Source organism: Drosophila miranda, chromosome 2, assembly GCF_003369915.1.
Source record: "Drosophila miranda strain MSH22 chromosome 2, D.miranda_PacBio2.1, whole genome shotgun sequence".
Taxonomy (NCBI): Eukaryota; Metazoa; Arthropoda; class Insecta; order Diptera; family Drosophilidae; genus Drosophila; species Drosophila miranda.
This window is the reverse complement of record NC_046675.1, coordinates 13,622,188-13,644,465: the sequence shown is the minus strand read 5'-3', so window position 1 is coordinate 13,644,465 and position 22,278 is coordinate 13,622,188. Positions and strand designations below refer to the sequence as shown.

The 22,278-nt window shown below is 40.6% G+C and overlaps 3 protein-coding genes across 5 annotated transcripts; all 3 read right to left on the bottom strand.

The window, feature by feature from the left end:
* Nucleotides 1–76: 76 nt before the first annotated feature.
* LOC108156873 (E3 ubiquitin-protein ligase RNF181 homolog) lies at nucleotides 77–21,847 on the bottom strand. 2 transcript variants are annotated; one of them, XM_017288601.1, is made up of 4 exons: nucleotides 21,780–21,847; nucleotides 16,570–16,587; nucleotides 315–625; nucleotides 77–263 (listed from the first exon to the last, which is right to left on the bottom strand). In XM_017288601.1, the coding sequence occupies exons 3-4, from the start codon at nucleotides 621–623 to the stop codon at nucleotides 129–131; spliced, it is 444 nt and encodes a 147-aa protein (XP_017144090.1). In that variant the 5' UTR covers nucleotides 624–625; nucleotides 16,570–16,587; nucleotides 21,780–21,847; the 3' UTR covers nucleotides 77–128. The 2 variants fall into 2 exon arrangements, with proteins under 2 accessions (XP_017144090.1, XP_017144091.1); XM_017288602.2 differs by lacking the exons at nucleotides 16,570–16,587; nucleotides 21,780–21,847 and adding an exon at nucleotides 6,893–7,055.
* Nucleotides 691–21,848, bottom strand: LOC108156871 (serine/threonine-protein kinase OSR1). Of its 2 annotated transcripts, XM_017288599.2 has the most exons (3): nucleotides 21,780–21,848; nucleotides 16,570–16,587; nucleotides 691–4,335 (listed from the first exon to the last, which is right to left on the bottom strand). In XM_017288599.2, exon 3 carries the CDS (start codon nucleotides 3,854–3,856, stop codon nucleotides 2,192–2,194), a length of 1,665 nt encoding a protein of 554 aa, XP_017144088.1. In that variant the 5' UTR covers nucleotides 3,857–4,335; nucleotides 16,570–16,587; nucleotides 21,780–21,848; the 3' UTR covers nucleotides 691–2,191. The 2 variants fall into 2 exon arrangements, with proteins under 2 accessions (XP_017144088.1, XP_033244936.1); XM_033389045.1 differs by lacking the exons at nucleotides 16,570–16,587; nucleotides 21,780–21,848 and adding an exon at nucleotides 10,451–10,672.
* Nucleotides 11,275–11,886, bottom strand: LOC108153957 (microtubule-associated protein RP/EB family member 1-like). Its single transcript, XM_033388232.1, has one exon. The coding sequence runs from the start codon at nucleotides 11,884–11,886 to the stop codon at nucleotides 11,275–11,277; it is 612 nt and encodes a 203-aa protein (XP_033244123.1).
* Nucleotides 21,849–22,278: the final 430 nt, after the last annotated feature.

Below are 22,278 nucleotides of genomic sequence, written 5' to 3'. Positions count from 1 at the left end.
TCAACTTCCGGTTTTGGAAGAGGCAACTCAGTCAATGCATCCCATGTTCCACTCCACCCATTAAAACGTTAGCCTGTACCATACCAATCTTTATTTCCCTTAACCAAATGACAATTTCAGCACTTTCTCTAACCAAACATGGAATTCATGAGGTTGTCATGGCGCTCACGGCGGTTGGACTCGTCCTGCTTGAAGCGGCGCAGTTCCTCGTAGACCGCGTCGTCGGTCTCCATCTCGTAGCGGCACAGGGGACACGAGTTGGTCTGCAGGTGGATCGGTTAAGTTCTAGAACAAATGGAATACCCAACGATTACCTTCTTCAGCCACAGGAGAATGCACTCCTCGTGGAACTCGTGCTTGCACGGCAGAATCTTGTACACCTCTCCCACCTGGGCCGGCTCCTTGCACACCGCGCACTCCAGATCGCCGCCCAACTCGGCCTCCAGGACCTTGTGCACAGGCAGCGCAGCGATGGCTCGCTTCGAGGCCTCCGGCACCTGTATGTCGATGTCGATGCCGTTCATGATGGCCAGCACCTGCAGGCGGCGGTAGTGCTTGGCAAAGTCGTTGGCCCCCTCCGGACCGGTGGGCTCGTGGCCCAGCTCCTCAAAATAGTCGGACATGGCTGCAAATTTGTTCAACAAAAAATTAACAATAAAACTTGAGAGGTTGACAGGACAATCGTAGATGTTTTTTTTTTTTCAGGGAACCAAATGCAATATTTATTTCGAAATTTCTCGTATTCTCTCGTATACAATGGGGACATCCCAATCCAGTCGGTCCTCTACTATCATAATTGATCGATTAAATAATCGTATAATTGTTTAAGTATCTAAGAGGTCTTTGCATTTAAAATGTTTAATTTTAGTTTTAGTTTTACTCTCGTTTCAACAATTTAAAATTTAATAAGTCTAAAGTTACAGGCATATACTGGCTTCTTGTTAAATTCCACACAATTTCAGGACCAAAGATACATATAAGATGGGTTGGGGAGCTGCCCAAGATGTGAGGAACAATGCGATACAAAATAAGAGCAGGGATCGATCGAATTTTTTACCAGTTTTTTCCAACAAAAAAAAAAAAGGGAAGAGATAGGGAGACCAATAAAAACACACAAATTAAAATCCTTTTTCGTTTCTTGTTTTTGTTTTTTTTTTTGTGATTTTCTCTTTACTAAATGATGTGTGTTTTTTGTTTTTTTTTTTAATAATATTCAGTGTTCTAAAGTTATGGGTAGTTTACGGTACTTCATCGTAGTTACAGAGCTTGAATTATATAAAGTATGTATTACTCTTTAGACTAAGGGTAGACTGGTCGCCACAACTGTGCCTGGGGGCGCCCTACTGGTTGTTTCTCTTAGAGTGTAGTGTTGCATCTGTTGCAGGCTTATCGACTAAAGGTGCTTGCAGGATTCGTGGAGCAGAGTACGAGTGGAGTAAAATATTATAAAATAAAAGTTGGGCTCGGGGAGAGAGTAAAACAAGTAAAACTTAGGCGCTAGGCTTTACAAATTAGTGTTTACGATTGCTAGAGAATAAATTAGAGGCGCCTGGTGGGGGGGGGGGGGGGATTGTGGGTGGTTGGGCAGGGCTGGACCGGGGTCGGGCAACGGGCTAATCGAAAAAACAGATTTATATACATAGCGGGCAAGGGTGGGGGGGTGGTAGGGAGGGCGCGCTACTTAAAGACGAACGAAACGAAAACGAATAAGTACACGGTTCTTGAATTATTTTAGCTACTTTAGCAGAGGGGCAAAGGTTAGCTATGCGTGGGGGGGAGTACACATGGAGTAATTACAATGCGCTTTAGATATACATATATATATATATATGGATATATAGTATATAGGGATGGAGCGTATATAGAGAAGATATATATGTGTATACATCGATAATTTCTATAGTAAACGATCGGCTCGCGTTAACATCTATCACTAGCATTTACAGTTAGTTCTAGTCTAGTGCTAAAAGCAGCAACGGCAACGGCAACGTTCCGGTTCCGGTCCACTCCTGGTGGCCCTTTCCTCTGGCCTTACGTATCAGAGACTGGCGCGCTTGATTGGGAGGTGTTTGTGGCGAGGATTGTGTGTGGTTTTGGTTGAGGGATGGAGCGAGCGTGCGGGCGGGCGGGCTGGGGTTTAGAGCTGCATCTAAGGCACTGGGCCGCCGGGCAGCCCGTCCTAGTCCTAGTCCTAGTCCGTGATGGATATCTGCGCATAGCCCACCAGCGAACGCTCGTCGGGCACCTCGCCGGGCTGGACGCCCGAGCTCAACTGGAACGTGATCGTCTTCATGGTGGCGCACTGGGCTATCAGATGGTCCAGGTGCTGGGCCATCGGCTGTGTGTCCAGGGCGTCCACGAGGCCAGCATCCACCAGCTCGGTGGCAATGCCCTCGGCCGTGTCCTTGCCCACCATGAACTCGAAGCGAATGTCGTGCAGTTCGCGGCGCAGGTTGCGCATCCGCAGCACCAGATTGACGGGTGGTGCCTCCTCGCCCCCCCGCTCTTCGCTGGGCAGGGGCATCTGGGCCAGGCCCGCGGTCACCTCCTGGGTGCTGGCGGCGGCGACTGGGGCGGCAGTGGCACTCAGTGCTCCTGCTGCGGCCGTTGCTGCCGTAACAGTGGCCGAGGAGACGCTGTGCGTGATCTCGGGCGAGGGGTCCTCTCGATCGCTGTCCGAGGAGTCGGCCCGCTCCAGCCGGTTCATGGGCCGATCCTCCGAATCGGAGTCCGATGAGGGATGCTTGCGTCCGCCGCTGGTGCCGCCGTTGTCCTCCTCCTCGCTGGACCACACCCACTCGCCGGTGACGGTACGGTGCAGGCGACCAGAGGCTCCCGGCTGCCGCTTGGCAGCCTTGTGCACCCGCGTCTCCATGCTGGGGCCCGACTGAAGCAGCGTCTGGGTGAGGTACTTGCGGTCCTTGGCCTTCTTGAAGAAGGCATGCTTCAGGAGCTCGCTGGCAGTGGGCCGTTTCGAGGGCTCCTTCTGGAGGCACTCGACGATCATCTTGCGGAATGTCTTGCCATAGGCCTTGTACTGGTCCTTGTCATCGGCGCCCGTGTCCAGGGTGGGCGGGTCGTTCTGCAGCGTCAGCATGAGCACCTTCATCGGCGGGTACTTGTGGTACGGCGCCGTTCCGGTGGCCATCTCAATGGCCGTGATCCCGAACGACCAGATGTCCGCCTTGAAGTCGTAGCCATGGTCCTGCTCCATCACCTCCGGGGCCATCCAGCAAGGGGTGCCCACGAAGGTGTGCCGCACCTTCTGGCGCGACAGATCCCGGCCCGTGGCCAGCCAGGCGCTCACGCCGAAGTCGGCTATCTGGATGGTGCCGTCGTCGCCGATCAGGATGTTGCCCGCCTTGATGTCGCGATGGATCTGGCCGTTCGAGTGGAAGTACTCCAGGCCCTTGAGCACCTCCTTCAGCACCGTGGCAATGGTGGCCTCGTCGAAGACGCCCTGCTTGCAGTTGGATGTCCGCATCTTGTGCTTGATGATGTCCAGCAGGGAGCCGCCCTCCAGGAGGCGCAGCACCAGCCACAGCTCCTCGCGCACCACAAACGATGTGTGGTAGGTGACCACGTTCTCGTGGTTGCACGACGACATCGCCTGGATCTCCTTGAGCAGCTCGTCCATCGACGTGTTCCACTTCTCCAGATTGATCCGCTTGATGGCGCACTTCTCGTTCCGCGGTATGCAGTACGCCCCGTGCACCACCGCGGTCGCTCCCACTCCGATCACGTCCCGCAGCTCGTAGTCGTCCTTGGAGTTCGGCCACGGCTGCTTCTCCGGCACATTGGCCGCTCCAGCGGCGGCCACATTGTTGCTGGACAGGGTGGCGGGTATGGAGGTCATGCTCTTGGCGGTGGCGGCGGCGGCGTGCGGTGGCGGTGTCCCTGGACGTCGGCGGGGCTGCTGTGATATCGCCGGTTGGCTCTGGGAGCGCTGCTGTGGTTGCCTGCCTCTCGGTTTGGGCTGCTTGCAGACCACGAAACTGTCTCTCTTTTGCGGAGGCTTCTCCTGACAGGGTGGGTGGAATTCCTCGTCCTGCTGCCGATAGATGGATGGATATCCTCCTGCTAGATTGACGCTGGATCGCTTCTCCTCCTGCTGGACGTTGTAGCTGCCCGAATGGGAACTTTCTCTGGCTCCTGAGTTCTGCTGTTCCTCTGATGTCTGCTCACGCTCCTCCTGGTGCTTATCCTTCTTGACAAAGCAACCAAAGATGCGGCTATCTCTGGAATCGGCAACTGATTCGTTGGCTCCCGAAGGGGGTTTGCTGTTGTTGTTGTTGTTGTTGTTGTTGTGGTTGTTGTTGGCGATGTGCGCAACCTCTGCAATAGAGCAAAGAGTAAATTTCGGGTAAAGTTTTGGCCTTGCCTTTGGTTATCGTCAATGGGTTTCAGAAAACAACAAGTCTACAAGATAAACGAGCTTTAATTTTGGAACATTTCATGGATAAAACGTCGAGTCGTTGGAAAGAGTAGCCGCAATTGATTTTGAAATTGATTGGAATTTTGATTTTAAAATATTAAATGGGAATTGTTTTTTAGGGGAGGGTTGGGGGAAAGTATTAGTCAGGGCCTATTCCATGAATGGGTCTCTTAGTCATTATCAGGGAAAGTCAGTGCATCATCGATGAGGGGTACATTAGCCATAAACCAATACTTATTCACAAAATAATTTAATAAATTTTTGTATGCTAATTAATTGCTAAACAATTTCCTTCATGCATTTCAATGTTTAAAAATATCAGAAAAATTACTTTTTTGTACTCTTAAATTTGGAAAATTAAATTAAGCCCTGAAAATGTATTATTATTATCTATTATATTTATTAAAATTCAATTATTGCAAATAAAGTTAATTTTTTCGGAATATTGCAATATTTCTTAAGGTTTTCCTTAAAAAAAAGATTAAAATTTTCTGTTAAAAGTTAAATTTAAAGTTTTTGTATTATTATTATTTATTATATTTATTAAAATTCAATTATTGCAAATAAAGTTAATTTTTTCGGAATATTTCAATATTTTTTGTTTGATAATTGTTTTGTGTGAAAGTCTATTACGACTTTTTTGATGAAGCGGGGAATTACCCGCACGTTTTGGCACAATAAATAATATTTTTACGCCCAACACATGTCAAACTGGCAGCTCCCCCCGCTCCACACCCCCCTGTGAACCTCTCTTATGCTAAATTTTTCCACGTTTCGCTGATAAGGTTCCGTTTTATGAATAGACGAGAGCAGTGTGCACCATATGCTGGCCCGCGACTGTTTGGCGATCGGTCAACTGTAAGCGTGCTCTCTTTTGCTCTCCCTCTCTCTGTATGTCTCTCTTTTGCTCCATCTAGCATAAAAAGCGTTTTACTCTCAGCTGAATGTGGGGAATGCCGGAGAGCCGGGGAGGGGAGCGCGGGACCAATGACCGCATTGAGCTATAAATAGCAGCAGCAGCAACAACATCCACAACAACAACAAAAACAGTAACGTGTGGAAATCGTAATTAGCTTTTGAGCTAAAATGTTTATAATAATGATATTGTTCCACTTAGTCGCTGGAGTGTACCACTCGATAGTCCCATAATGAGATAAGGCCTGCCCCGAAATTGCGATGAAACTTGGAAGAAAGCCCATACAAAATATATACAATATATTTTTCGATACCTTCTCATTGGATTTATTTGATTCAATTCAAAGAACTTTAGACTGTACTTTTAACAATAAAATACAGTAAATACTCTTCCATGGCACAGGCTTTTCCCCATTTTTCTTGCTCTCTGTTACCTATCTACATCCCCTTTTACCAATGGGTAGCAAATGAGTGCAACTAAAATTCCAAGAAGATATCTATGACAAGGCGAAAACTGCGATAAAGCCTCCAGTTATCGGACGTGTCATGTGCCTGGGTCCGGGCCTGGCACTTAATTAAAACCGAAATCAGCTAGGCAAACAGCAATTGTTATTACACATATGTAGATACTACACACAAAGAAATATACTATATATTTTTTGGGGGTTAACTGAATTTCGCAATTTTAACACTTTTTTGGGGACCGTATTCTAATGGGAAACTCAAATAAAATAAAATGCGAAGCAGAGGTATAAAAAAATGTTTACACAACAAACAAAACGGCGACGCAGACGAAGAGTACAGGAAACGCCTCTAAAACCGGCAGAGACCAAAAAAAAAAAAACAAAACACTTGGCAAGTCAACAGGGAAGGAGGGATAGCGGGAGAACGGGACCTGTGGCTGCTAATTTAAGCAAAGCAAATACAAATATTTCTAAGTAAAATGTTGCCCAAGAGGCGCCTAGAAAATGTCAAAATAAATCAATATCAAAACCCAAACCAGAAACGTAGGCTGGCAAGGCTTTGAATACCCTTACAGATCGATGGATACCTACTCTAATCAGATGACAATCAAATTTGTCCTTGTAATATTTTAGGTTTAAGTTTTGTTAAATGTTTTTCGGAACCACATTTACCACAAGACCTTCCAACAATATTTTTACATTTTGAAAGAATATATAAAAAAACATTCAGTGCGTGGCAGTCATTATACCCTCAACGAGGGTGCATATAGTGAGGAAGAGATGGCGGGGGGCCAAAGGAGGAGAGTGACAGACCAAAGGAGGATAGTGGGAAGAGATGGAGAGAGAGCGAGCGAGGTGCAGTCACACGATCATGTGCAAATGATAAGCACAAGTCTGCGTTGTCACACGACCGCGTACAGTGGAAAAAAATTGATTTCGTTTCAACATCATCACAGACACACACACACAAAACTTGCACACACTTGCGGAGAGCTCAATAAATTTTCATTTCTGTTTTTATTGATTTCACGCAAAAGAAATCAAAACAATTTACGCAAAATTATGAAGAAACCGTTACATTGTGTTTGATGTTGTTGTTGTTCTCCTCCTCTTCTCCTTCTCGACGCACGCGCGCGTTTTTCTTCGCCTTCTTCGGGTGCTGGCGTTTTCGTTTCGTTCGTTCAGCCGCTCGTTTCACGCGATTTCGACGCGTTTTCATCCAACGCCGCGCAACAAATGAGCTTTTGCTCGAAGCGGCAGCCAAGCCAACGTCCAACAACGTCAGCGACGGCGGCGCGTAACAAGTGCGCCAACGGCCTGATTGGCAGGGAGGGCTGCCGCAGAGGACGGCGGGGCAGGCATGTGGCAACAGCAACAACAACAAGCATTCGTTAGAAAATACAAAAATAAATGTATTGAGCAAATATCAACAGCAACAACGTTTACGGCAAGGGGTGGTGTGGGGGGAGGGTTGTGCTGCCGTTTGGCATGGCAAAAGAGACGAAACGAAGAAGAGTGAGAGAGAAACCGAGAGAGAGAAAACCAAGCAAGTGAGAGCAGAGCGGTGATAGTCCATACAGTGGGCATAATCATGATAAATGTTGGACATTTTAAAATGATTTTAATTATGGGAAACCATTTCTTTGAAATAAATTATGTAAGAACTGTTTTTAATTAGTAAAAACAAATAATTAATTTTTAAATATATGTTGGTGTAATTTTAATTAAAATAAGTTTCCATTTATTAAAATTTATTAGAAGAAATATGCAAAAATTGAGGCCTTTTTCTGGAATAAAAAATCGCTTCTTCTTTTTATGTCACAACATTTGTCTTTCATTCCCACTGACCATTTTACCAACGAGTATTTTCTCTCCTTTCCTTTGGTTATTCTTTCCACTTTTTTTTTTTGTGTACTCAGATTTTATTTGCTCTGACGCGCACGATAAGTGAAAAACGTTTCCAACAACAACAAACGGGAACAATTAGCAACAATAAAGAGTCCAAAAAAAAAGTAGAGCATAGATACAGCTGACTTATTTTCTATACCGCACCCAGACCCCAAATGGACTCCCAGTCCCTTCCACTTGGTTATCTCTCTGTGGGTTGGATAATATACTAATTGTTCCATTCAGTGGTGGGGCAGTGGGGAGTGTTGTGTTGTGGTGGGGACAAGTGGAGGGAAGCCCGAAAAATACGTACGTAAAGCCATCATGGAAAATTTGTAAATTGCATTCACAAACCCGTAGAGAGTAGACTAGACCTCAAAAAAGGGGGAAAGTCAGAGACACACCAGCCATATGGAAATATCTATCTGTATAATTTCGTGGGGCTTTACTCTGCATACCTACATATGTACATACATAAATATGTATATACGTATGTACATCCATATGTATATCTTCAGACATTGTGGTTGTAGAGAAATTATAGGATCAGTAGTCTGCATTGGCCATGGCGTGAAATTCTTTTCTGCTGTGCATGAAAATGCGCCATCGTTGGACCCGAAGACATATAAAAATAAAAATCGCACACAACACGCAAAGGCAGACGCACACACACCCATACAAACATTTCCCATTTTTTGCGTGGCGGCTCTATTTATAGATCGTCTCCTTCCCATAGATGTTTGCATATCATTTCCAATGCAGTTCGGCCATGGCGGTGGTGTATGATCGGAGGAGGAGGATGAGCCGACGACTGGGGTTGGCGGCCGGCAAAGGTGATCGTCATCAGCGTCATATGCGTAGGTATGCGTGAGTATGAAACGGAATGAATCGGAATCGGGAAAGGTAGAAATGTCGGTTAATGAATACTCTGCTTTGAGCCTTTGTGAAGCTTTTTTCGTTCCCACGACTGTTTACCTGCAGACATAACCCTCTCTCTCTCTCTCTTTGTCGCTCTCGTCAACACCGAGCTTACTCGTTTTGCCTTGCTCCTTCGATCATCTCTGAGCGAGTCCCTCAGTACATTCGCGCTCTCTCACCAACACGCTCTCTGCACCAAGATCAAAGCATGGAAGAGAAGCTCATACACTGAGAATAATGCATGTAACAATTTGCTACGAAAAATCAGAAATCTGGAAGTATTGAATCACACATTGATGGCTTTTTAGTAACGGAAGTAATACCTATTAAACTTGAATAGTCTTCCCAAATCAGAAGGTGACTCAAATCTACGTGATCCACTTGTCTCCGGGGGGTTGAGGGGTTTACCACAAACCCCCATTAAGGGAAACACTTCACCATGCGAAGCTCTCGACTGTAAATCTATTTTATACCTACTTAAAGCAAATATTATTAGCCATTTAACGTAGAAAATCGAATCTACCAGACACTTAAGCAAATTTATTGCCCTTAAATAGTGGAAAATTATACAACAAATGAGATTTTAGATTTGCATTTACAAATATTCGACAGCTTCATTATAATAGATGAAACGAAATAAATTGTATACGCTATAAGTTTGTTTAATTTGTGGTTATTGTAATTCATTTGAAGTCATATAATGGTGTTAATATTGACACTTTAACGAGCTTTTGCATGGCATATCATACCATACAATATCATATGTTTTAATATTACATATGAGTGCTGGGTTGTGCCAAGTGCCTCAGCGACTGTTTGTTTGGATTTTATCTCTGGTTTTTGCAAACTTTCAGCAGTTTTCGTGTGGAAAAATAATTGATTATCTGGCTTTGCATTTACAGCTTTCAGCACTGGCATTGATTAATGCATTTTGAAAGCGAATTAAGATCTTTTAATGTCTCGATCTTGGCATTACTCTTTGTATATTTTCAACGATCAATCAAATCAAAGATTTCAAGCAATATGTAATTAAATGAAAGCAACAACAAGTAAACACTTTTTAATGGTGAGCCACTTGGAAATCTCTTAAATCTTATGACTCTTTAGATATATGGGAACCATGGGATAATAATTTTCTATCGTATTTCTATTGGAGTGTAATAACATGTGTGCCGTTGAAGAAAATAATATCAAGAGTAGTAAAATCGGAAACTAACCAAATATCGAACTTGATCTTTCAAATAAGTGAGTAAAATTACTAATGGAATTTAGAAATTGATCTGCCCACTATTTTTCGAAATTCATATAGCTCAAATATTCATATAGCTAAAATTCAATTTAGTAGGAAATATTTTTTAATCAAAACTGAACTAAATCAATTTTGAATTCTATTTTTCCTCATGGTTTTCCTAGCTGATTTATTGATGCCATTTATTTGAAATATTTAACCGAATGTTGAATATCAATCCACTTTTTATTGACATTTTTATCATCGGATAACAACAATAATTTTCAAATTTAATTATCCTTAGTTGAGGTATTTATAAATCACTGTCAGATGATGCGTTTTTCCAGCAATTCCCCTAAACGGTGTCACACTCCACACTTGCCACTCATTTCTACACCTACAATCTATCTATAACCAGGGGATCATAAATTTGGTTATTTCCATTAGATACATGTACATATTTCTGGCTTATAAAATGACAAATGCGGGGCACGAAATTATAAAAAATTAATTTAGTCACACAATGGAAATTTGCATTCTGTTTTTTTCCACCAAACACACACACAAAATTAAAGCTTAAATCAAATAAAATTGGAAACCCACTTTGCTTGAGGCACATAAAATTGAGTAGCTGCATTTTGGAGTTTCAAAATTTATGTATTTTTCACGATTTTTGATTTGAGATTGCTGTAGTTTCTTCACACTTGACACTCGAGGCGTCGTCCTGGCCAGAGCGGCTATCAACTGGCGATTGCGATTGATTGGGGAGATTCGATCCGAATGCAATTCAGAATCGCATTGCTCGCGATCGGACGGCTGACGGCTGACGACGGACGGCGGCGGTCGCTCCTCCAGCGCGCAAATCACAATTTCGACTGAACTTCACAAATCGTTGTAATCAAACATTTAAAATGAAAAGGTTTTTTTTTTCGTTAAGCAATAAACAACAATAAAAATTAAATGAGCTCTACAAATGGCGGAACACGACGAAAACAGCAACAATAACAGCCATAACGATCCATAGCGACGCGTCGAAACAGACGGCGACGGTGGCGATCGACGGGGACGGAACCTGTGCAAAATGTGCGAAATTTTGCCGCCTCCATTGCCGGGCCGCGTTGGCGTTGACGTTAGTTAGTTAGTGGTAGTAATTCCCAGTCTATATCTGTGTTTGTATCTGTATCTATTGCTCTATCTGTAACTGTATCCGTGTCTGTTGCGGCGGCTGCTTTATAGCTAAAGCTCGGCTGTCCCCCCATTAAGTAATATAAATGAGTGATTGACTTTGATTTCAAATTGAAATGGAAATTCCTTTGGGGCTGGGGAATACCTATTTGCATATTTCGGTTCCAGTTCCAGTTCAGAACATTTTCAAAAAAGAATTTAATACAATTTTATTCTAAGGAGATTTAAAATCTCAAATATCGCTAAAAGTAAGCTTCCTTACACCAACGAAGTCTGGTTGATGTTTTCGGGAAAGGAGTGAGTGACACCGATCGCTGGCTTGGGGTACGGGATGGAACTACTGTACTGCTGGACGACCGCTTGCTGGACGACTGCTTGCTGGACGACCGCTTGCTGGTCGACCGCTTGCTAGACGACTGCTTGCTGGATGACCGCTTGCTGGACGACCGCTTGCTGGGCTCCGAGACATCCTGGAAGACTGTGTCCTTCTTGTCAATGTTTCGGTCGTAGAGCTTTTTGAACCACTGAGCGAAGTCCAAGTTCTCGCGACGGCCACCCACAATCATCCTGCCGATCTTGATGTCCTTGTCCACGCCCACCTTCTGCAGGGCCAGCTGTAGCAAAAGGAAGTTGGCCTGGAAGTCCGCCTGGAGATGTGAACCGTGTTTCACCTTCTTCAGGTTTATGGTGTCCGGATGGAGTTGGTTAAACAGCTGACAGTACTCGGCGCCGGATCCCAGATCCTCCAGCTTCTTAATATCGATGTTCAGGGTACTGTTAATCCATTTTATGATCTCCTTACGCGACAGGTTCTGCGAAGGATTTGAGTTTCTGGTGTGGTAAACGTTCTGCATGTCGTTCTCTTTTATCAGTGAATTTGGAAAAACTATTTTTTGTAAATCTTGCAAAATATATTTTGTTTTCTCAGGCAATCTTATCTGTCTGATGTTTTGAATAAGACTATTTCCAACACTTCATTGGACATTTAACGCCTTTGCTTCTTTGATGCATGATTTTTAGCTGATTTTTCAACGATTCCATAGGTTACTCGACTCCGAGTTAAGGTGCCCGTTAGTTTTAAGTCCGAAAAAGTTGACGACCCGATAAACTTGTAGGAAAATCAGTTCGGCTTTCTCGAGGCCTGTAATTTGTGGGAACGAAAACGAATAGCAGGGTGCTGTTAAGCGCACAAATGTGCTGTTCTGCGCAAAACACAGGATTGCTTTGATTAAAACATCAGCGCTTTTTAGGCTTTGCTTAATGTGAAGTGCCTTTTCTTCTTTGTTGGGATTTCTAAAATTCTTCTTCACCTTTTTGTCGACCCGATAGATTCCGAACCCGCAGCCGACCTCCGGTTAAAATGGCATGAGCCGTTGAGAAAATCAATTTTCGTTTTCCAACACTTTTTCGGTACGAGAAATGTTAGCCCGAAGTCGAGAAACTGGCCAAAATTCATACATATTTTATTAATTGTTTATAGAATTTTGCATCATTTATTATTCCTTTCTTTAAGGATCCAAAAAATTGTATTTTGGAACTAGTTCATACCAAATTTAACAATCAAATACCTGATTTTTTAGAACTGGTACCGTAATATTGAGTTTGGAAATTGTTCCAAATGAAAACAGTTCTGGTATTACCAGAATAAAACCGATGTAGATAGCAGACTCCATAAATTTTCGAAAAACCTTCCAAGAGATTGAGTTTTAAAATTGTTGAACTGGTTCGAAACGAACTTTATCGTTCCTGCGTTTCTAGAGTTAAATCGCAATTTATTTTACCCCAAATCGGAGCTTTGTACAAATGGAACTAGTTCTTTTATCTCTACTCCTTTTTAGCTTCACGTTATATTCCTCCCCCTCCCTGGCAAGCTTGAACCCTACCTAATCACCATTTAACCCATGTTTCCTCTGGAAAGGCATGCGCATTTAACTCATGTTTGTATTATTTTAACAATTAGAGGAAATTTATTTTTAAATTCTTGTTTATAGTTCAAGTTGCTTTCTTTTTCGATTTTTTTGTATGCGCATTTTCGAGGGGGATTTATTGTATTCGAGCTAACAAAAGCGAATAAGCAAAATGTGTGAAATTTGTCAGGCTGTGCAAATTGTATCTGTATCTATGTACACACGCGTATATCTGTATCTGTGTCTGTATACGTAGGAGGTTACTTTTTATGCGCACCGGCAACACGAGTCAAGTGATCGAACGCCCTCAAAAATGTTGACACACAAAAGACCAAAAGCCCCGATTTAATTAGCGCCCAATGTTATATGACACGTGCGTGGGCGGGCCAAAGGTTGAGTGCGTTCCTGGCACCTCCGATCTATTGGTGTCGGGGAAGCTTTCGCCAAATATTCGCTTGCGTGACGTCGGTGTCGGTTTCGGTGACATCAAAATGAGGGAAAAAACTTATGAATGAGAGAGTAAAAACTAGAACTAAGAACCACACAATCGAGTGTGGTACTTATTGTATCTTTTTGGTGGGACAACTACCGAAAACCAATCCAGTCGTTGTAGAATCCGGTAGATGTGTAGCCAAAACGGCCTTGGATTCTCTTGGATCCCCACAAGCACAAATGGACAGCCATTATCTACAGCCTTGTCGGTAATACATATATCATACCCTTGTGCACCATTGGGGTTCATGAAACTTTATACATTTTGTATAAACAAAAGTACGTTTTGAGTTTTCAAAAAATGCCACAAATTTGCCATGTGCCATATCTCATATGCCAAAATCATAGCTCACACGTTCAGTTCAATTTGCTGGTCAAGATTTCATGTGATCTTTCGCTCTGTCTGCCTCCATCTGTCAAGGCAAGGACGCCTGCGTCTTTTGCACTCGCAAAAAATAAAAATAAATCAATATTCTTGAGAGCAAAATGTTATACAGAGTTCGAGGGTATTGCAGTTCAATGAGAATTCACAGAATTCGCCGTCCAAGTGCAGGAAGTAAATGTTTGTGCAACACACATTTCATATGTGACAAAAATAATAATAAGTCAAGTTTTCAGTGGAATTTCAAGCATTTATAAAGATTAACTACGGGGTAGAGGTTTTATATGTTGTTTAAAATTCGAAAAAACCGGATACAAATTTAAATTTAAAAAGTTTAAAAATTAAGTATTTCTCATCTCAAAAATTTAATGAAATATTTGTGAAGATTTAACTGTAAATCAGATTAACCTATTTTTAGTTTTTTGTTAATTTATTTTATTCGAGGTAGAGACTTTATATTTTGTTTAAAGTTAAAAAATATAAGGATGAAACAAAATTTAAATCTTCAAAATTAAAAATGTATTTATTTCTTATAAGAAATGAAATATTTGTAAATCAGGTTAAATGATTTTTAGCTATTTGTTAAATTTGTTGATTCGGGGTAAATACGAAAATAAAATGGAGAGATATTATAGTTTTAGTTGAATTAAAAATTAAGTATTTTAACTATTTATCTCAGACATTTAATGAAATATTTATGAAGATTTAACCGTGAATCTTTAGCTATTTGTAACATTTTTTATTCGGGTTAAAAACTTTATATTTTGTTTAAAGCTCGAAAAAATAAAGAGAAAAATCAAATTTTAAAATTAAGTATTTTAAATATTTATTTTAAAAAATAATAATAATAATAAGATATGTATATGGCACATGCTTCGATTTTGATACATTTTTGAGGTGTTTAAAAATTATAGTGCTGATTACATTCTCTCACAGAGTGGCTTAGCACTAAAGACAGACTTTTAATGTCTGATTTTAAAACCATGATGACAATTATTTCAGACACGCTTCTACAATATTCACCATTGTTCCATATTTGTATATGATATCTCCAGTTCCACTTTGGACACGAGAATACCGATGGTCACATCTCAATTATAAAATATTTGTTATACAATACAGGTTAACCTTGCCACAAATCACACAGGCCCGGGGCACGTACGCACCCCTCTCTCTCTCTGTGCTGCCTGCCCCGTCAATATGCAAAATAATCGTTAAGCCCGCGACGCGCGAGATTATGACAATGCCTAAAAATAGCAAACGCAATTGAAATGTCGGTCCATATTAAGCCCCGGAGCACAGTTATACTTGGGTTTTGGTTTCTTTCACTCGCCGTGTTTTTTTTTGTTTGTTGTGGCTAAATTTAAAACGTTAAACGTCACGTTGAGTGGGTAGGAAATGGTGCACACAATTCTGTAGCGTTCGTGCACAATGGGGTCAGCCCTCTCTCTGACTGGCAGACCCTCCTGTGCAGAAATTGTAAATTACAAGCAAACAACACAAGTTCAAAGTCAAAATACCAATTGAACAAAAGCAGAAAGGGAGAGAGAGAGAGAAAGATCTCTAAACATATGTCTGTCAGCAGACACCGACCCATTCATTCAGTACCCCGGTCCCCTGAGGGTCTGATGTTGACGATCCTCAAACATGATCATTATGTCAATTTGTTGTTGTTTTTCCGCTCGACCGAGCATGCAAACAAATTAAGACTGAAGGCGGCGCCGTGCCCCGGAATAGCGACTAGTGAAATTTAATTAGCATGGCCCCACTGTACGAATCACTGGGGCTGTCTCTGCCGCTGTCTCTGTCGCTGTCTCTGTTTCGGTCTCGGTCTCATGCCCTCCCACACATTTCCGCGTGCTAGCAGTGAGGCAAATTGAGCGATTAGCGCCGAGCAGAACGTGACCCAGGAACCCGTCTAATCCCCAACCAACCCCCACCACCCCCACGCCCTGCTATCTCCCATCTGCCATCTCAATTTAATTTCGATTTTAGATCAACATTTAGATTCGACTTTTGTGCAATGCAATTCTGTTTAATGCGTTTCATCGTCTGTCTGGCTCCATACCGTCCCGTCCCGATCCGATCCGATCGGATTCTATCCCACCGAAGCGTGCTCTTTTGATGTCTTTAGAATATTCCCACATACTGATGACTAATTACGTGTTGATTTACATATTTACTATAAATACTACAATTTTATTTACAAAATGATTACCGGGAATCATTTTAAAATTCTTCTAATCGGGTTTTAAATATAAGATATTTTTTAGAAATCTAAAAAAAAAAAAGTAATTAAGTGGGGAACAAAAGGAAATGGAATTCTTAAAGTGGAAAAAGCAACAGAAAATATTCCTTGAAGGTGCCATGGAAATGGAGCGAACCCCCAGACTTAAATCTTTTTAATCCAATTTATGGCCATTAAAATTGTTCCTTAAATGGAAATACCTCCATGAGGAAAAGAGAAAATATTTCTTTAGTAAAAATCCAAAAAATAGATAGAAAAAAAATAGTATTAAAAAAAAGATTAATAGTAGTTTTTGGAGATAATGATTTATTGAGAATATAAAAATATGGCAATAAGAAAACATAGTTCCACAAAAACCCTGAACAGCTCTTTTATAAATATGTACATAAATAAATAATTTGGAAATCTAAATGTGTGAGAAGCCAGTTATGTTTATAATTTTTATTCAAAAATACTTGATCTACATTCGTCATTTGGGGGTTCCTTCAGAGAATCTTCTTCTACTTACCAGAGGATCCTTTAAAATCTGTAAAAACAAATAAAATACACTTTAGAAGCTTCAAAGAGGGGAAAATTCAGTACAATTTAAATAAGGGATTACGAAATTTAAGCAATAATCTTCCATCAAAAATTCAACATTTAAGAGATCTGACAAAGAGAAGGGGGAGCAATAATAAATAATTAGAGCACATAAATTTTGATTTGTAAATGTGCAAATAATTTATTATTATTTTTGCCTGCCCCAAAAAGGTAGCCCAAAAATAAATGAGTCTCGTATGTGCGGCCGGCCACATAACTTATCTTTATGCCAATAAATATACAACTTATCCCGCATGCATATAAATTATGAGCAACCGATGGCCACCGGCCACCAGCCACCAGCCACCGACACGGGCCGTCGAGATGCCGCCAATTTCTATGCCACAAGAGGAGTGCAGCGGAGGTAGGTGCTCGTGTGGCACCTGTTGCAACAAATTAGGCGAACGACAACATAAAAAAGATGTTTTTATCAAGCAAGCGGCCAAAGAGTACACCTATTTACGGGCAAAAATTAAACAATAATTAATAGGGCATCTTGTGGAAAATCTTTAAATTATTTTTTAAAAATGTTCCCTTTTTTGGTCACATCTGTATTTATTGTAGCTTTTTTTAAAATCTGTTTTGAAGACAGTCAAGGGGGGGAAGTGGTTTGTTGGGAAATATTTCCCAATCTTTAATCAAAGCAGAGGCCCAAAAACAGCTGCAGACTTTAATAATCTGTCATAAATTATAAACACAATTTATGCTGCAATATTTGCAAATATTCTAAAAACAATAACAACACGATAATAATAATAATAACAGACTCTCGTCAACACGCTCTCACATTCACAAAAACAGACGGCATGGCACGTGCTGTAAAACCCATTAAAAATATTTTCCTACAGTCATGAAACGAGAATAAATAATAGAAAACTGAGAGCGTATTAAAATATGAAATCTTTGTGGACAACAAAATGACATGCAAGACAAACAAATTGCGCTTAAATTTATGACAGGCACTCGCTCTCGATCTGGCTCTCTGTCCCATCCACAGACCCATCCCCAGACCCACCCATCCGCCATCCCATATGCGACATCGGACACACGAGTGCACCAAAATGAAATATGTTCAATGCGAAAAATTCAACAAATTATTCAAGTATTTTGTACAAATATTAAAGCCAAAGAAGTACCCAATTCTCTCGTTTGGAAGATTGTATATAAGACAGTAAATTCTGCCAAAGAATTTTGTATCTCCTTGCCTTGTCCCTAGATCTTTCGTAGAGTCGTTATACTAGGGCATGTCCTCGTTGATCTTACGGATTTTTAATGGATAACAATAGAAGGCTGATTCAATGCTAGAATAAAGCACGCAAGCCTGAAGCTAATAAAATTCCCATTCTATAAATATGAGCTCGTAAATGCTCAGAATAAATCTTAATAGTTTTAGATATTTTTTATTGCAGAAATCAATTTTTTATCTCGAAATCAATTAATTTAATCTAAACTTTTTTATTGCTAAATTTTAAATTTTACTCCCTTAACAAAAATGTATTACAAAAAATAAACTCAGAGAAAAATGGCAGAGTAAAATGAATTAAAAACATATTTAATTTAAATATATATTTTTTTAGGTGCAAACCAAATAGACTTTTATTTAAAAATAAATGTAAAAAAGTCTTTGTAAATAAATAAATATAATAAAATAAAATAAAATATATGTAGGGCAACTTTTATCATTTATGGGAAATATATTTAATGTGAAATATTTTAATTTCATTTAATTATATATATGAAATATATTTTTAAATGAAATATGTTCAAATATTTATATATATATATAAAATATTTATTGAATTTGTAGGAAATATATTTATTTTAAATATCACATATATTAATTTTATATATGATATATATTTACATAAAATATTTCCATATTAATGGTGAAAGAAAAAACTTTCTTTTTATTATATTGGTATAAATAATTATCATCTCAGAGCTTTTTTCTCCGGGTGTATATTTTCTATATTTATTAAAATTTTTTTAGTGTTTTATGAAGCCTTTTTTGTAGTCCTCGATCCCCTCCAAGTTCCATAGAACAAATGCAATGAGTATCTCCTGCCATCCCTGTGCTTTGCATTACATTGGGGATTAATCTTATCGCAATCATTAATCGAACTAATGAAATTCTAAGTGCTGCTATATTTAGGCATGACTATCCTCAAGGAAGGGTCTTGCCTGGTCACAAGACGACAACAGTATGTGAATGCCAATCAATAAGTGATGCAGACTGTACTCGGAGACTGCGAGTGGGAATCAATCGGGAATTAAGATGGGGCGCCAGAGGCGACGATTGCACGTGGTCCGCACGATGGTTCGTCACATGGGCGACAACTATCTAAACAATTGCCAATAGTCGCATTCCGAGCATAAATTGCAGGCACGGATGCAACTAATTAGAAACGCAAATTGCCAATTGCCACTTGGCCAGGCCACAGGTGTAAATGGCACGATTATTCCATTATGATAGCCACTCCGCTTTAGCTTTAAGCCCCGTTGATCAATCGAATTAGCAACACGGTTTCACCCTTCCCCACCCCATCCCATTCCATTGTGATCGATTTTATCGGATGGTGCTGACGGCTATAGGAATGGTACAGCCACGCGACTGTGGCATGCGGCCCACTTGTGAAATTCTTTAGCAATTAGGATTCATGCGAGTACGAGTATGCATAGGTGTTCAGAGGTTCCAACTACTTTGAGGCCCCGAAGAAGGCTTTGATTATGACTTAAAATCAAGCACTTAAAAAAGGGGAACAAATTGTTTTAGGGTATTTTTACATACAATTGTTTTCCCTGCAAGAATTTCAATACATTTGCTCTTTCCCTGCAGCGATTTAACTGTTCTTTGCATTACCAGTTTTTAAATGAATTTAACAACGATTAAAATTCAGACATACAGCTGTGTTCATGCAAAGAGTAGTGCCGCACTTCACAACTTTGAAAACACTTTTTGGGAAATTTTTTCCAAATCTTCAAAATTGTAAATACCCAAATCCCATAATCCCATTTCTTTTTAAAAGAACCCATCAAATCTGCTGTTCATGGAAATAACCAACGAAATTTTAAGCTAAAACTTATGTCAAATGTTCTACAAGTTTCTGGGAGTTTAATTTATAGTTTTTGATCATTTTGGTTTTCATTACGGTCTTGAAACGCCCTGACAAGGGTCCTACAAACGCTTAAATAAAACTTGAGACCTTATTTCTTGAGGCAATTGTCAAATCTGTGCTTTGGTTAATGGATTTGCCATAAGTTTTCGATGGCAAAACGTCTATCTATTCGGATGCCAACCAATTCCTAGCGAACTTTTTTGAGTCTTCCGGGTCATTACCCTGTTGAAAGATTCTTTTGAGAGGCAAAATTCAATGGATATGAATGAAATACATTCTCAAGTATGCCTACATACACATTTTGATATCAGTCCATAGATTTGAAGACACAAATATAAGAATACATCACCGGAGGGAAAACTAATTAGTATACAAAATATTTCATTTTTATTATTTGTATTCCCAAAAACTTTTCATTCTTACATCTGACATTGTCAAAAGTGTCTTTCCCATTTTTGTACAGATACAAAAAAGGGAGCAAATATATATGCACATATATATTAAACAAAATACCGATAAACAATATCGCAACAATATTTTTTATTATTGTTTTGCAATTTTGTATCGTTTACTTGTGCAATAATTATCTGACAATTAACGTATTGATGTAAAGATTGTAAGATAATTACAAGTCTATTATAAGCCATTTTCCATGTAATAGTCGAATCCCATATAGGGTCGGGCCATTTTACATATGTATTAATATTTATATATTTCCCCATATTTTGACTTCATGAACCAGAACTATTACATCACGGGGCCGGCGAAACACGTATTCATATTGTATCATTGTATACTAAAGTAATCTTCTCCTTCTACCGATCCCTCAATACACGAAGGCGGAAACTTGAAAAAATCGAAACCAGGTCTAGTTTTCCCAATTAAACCGTAAACAAAATAGGTATCGGGTATATCAGTCCCCAGATATATTTTAATAACATAAATAACAAATAAAATCTACAATAACTAGTGAAAATCGACATTTACATATTACATTTTTCTGAAATATTTCCATTTCCACTAAATGGAAGTGGTCTGATAAGAGGGGTGTTGAAAGTTTGGTTCACGTGAGGAGATACCCAGGATTATGCGGGCGAGCCACCTTTTGTGAGGCCGAAATTTAATTGAACCCCAAACCCCTAGTGGAATTATTGTTAACCTTCAGAAATTGGTGTGTGAAAATTAACCTTAGTGATGTGTTCCGACAGAAACTAGTTACAGCAGCGGTAATAAAAAATGATAACACGCTAAATGAATGCGTATTGCATAATGTGTTTGTCTCTCTCTTGCTGTCGCCTGCAATTGAAAATGCAAATTGCGCGGGAATTGGAAAGAACAGCTGGTCCGGGACAGCTGCCCTGCAGCTCGCGCTCTCTCTCTCTCTGTCATTCTCTGGTGCACCCACAATCCAGAGAAATGGGTGGAAAGCAGCAGAAAAACCTCTAATTGGGGCTATTTGGCGAGCGAGCGCTGGGTAGCGTAGTCGTCCATTTGAAGTTCGTATCAATTAAGAGAAATGCAGCAATTCAATCAGACCGAGGGTGTGCCGGCCCAATATTGCTGGACGCCAGTGTCTCCAGTAATACACGCGCGTGTTCCAATTCCAAACGGTGACACGCATAACCTCACACAACCACAAGCTTATTCACTGAGTCACCCTCTCTCTCAAGCAGCTTCTCTCTCTCTTTCTCTCTGTCTATTTGGTTGCTCTCTCTCCGCACAGATGACAACAAGCCGGTATATTCGCGGTTGCCGCAACGAATGACAGGCTAAAAGGCAATCAAATAAAACAAAAAGAGAGAGGGAGAAGAACTACACAAAACAGAATAAGGCAGCGGCACTTTGCTAGAACCAGTTACAGAGATATTCAAATGGAAAATATGCATAAAAAACGAACAAAGTAGGATAAGGAGAAAGACAGTGGGAAGGAGAAAGAGATGAATTGTAGGAGTGGCACTGCGCACTGCTGCTTTTGTAAGGCAACAATTGGGGCAAAATCGATGAAAAAGCAATAGGCACTCACTCTCCTCTCTGCTCCTTGGATCGACGGCACCGATGTGATTGATTTTTTTCACCGCTTCAGATACGATCTCCGATCTTCTGAAGCCCAGCAAATATCTTAACTTCCTCTTCGAATGCACAAAAAATCAGCAAACCGAAACGTCTCGACGGCACGAAAAAACAACAACTTTTGGTGGCCGTGTTTCATTCCCGTTTCGTTGTTGCCGTTCGTTCTCTTTGTTTATCATGTCGAAAAGCTTCCGAGAGAGAGAGCGAGTGGATGTTGGCGCGTGGAATGAAACACCTCAGACTGTTAACATAAAGACATGTTAAGTTTGGCGGGGAATTCGAATCTTAAGTCGCTTACATTTTTCCACCATTCTATTTCAAGGAGACAAGTTGTGGGTGCTGCATATCTTTAAAGAGGTAAATATATACACATCAAAGCAAATTCTGTATTTTTTTATTAATTGAATTAAAGTGAAATAACTAAACATACCTGTATAATCATTTTTGTCAGA

Bases quoted from the DNA above. Each gene is read 5' to 3' on its own strand.
- LOC108153957 (XM_033388232.1), bottom strand. From the start codon at position 11,886: ATGCAGAACGTTTACCACACCAGAAACTCAAATCCTTCGCAGAACCTG.
- LOC108156873 (XM_017288601.1), bottom strand. From the start codon at position 623: ATGTCCGACTATTTTGAGGAGCTGGGCCACGAGCCCACCGGTCCGGAG. The intron at 264-314 runs GTAATCGTTGGG...ATCCACCTGCAG, and splicing joins TTCTCCTGTGGCTGAAGAAG to ACCAACTCGTGTCCCCTGTG.
- LOC108156871 (XM_033389045.1), bottom strand. From the start codon at position 10,484: ATGCAGCTACTCAATTTTATGTGCCTCAAGCAAA. The intron at 4,336-10,450 runs GTGGGTTTCCAA...GCTCTATTGCAG, and splicing joins TTTTATGTGCCTCAAGCAAA to AGGTTGCGCACATCGCCAAC.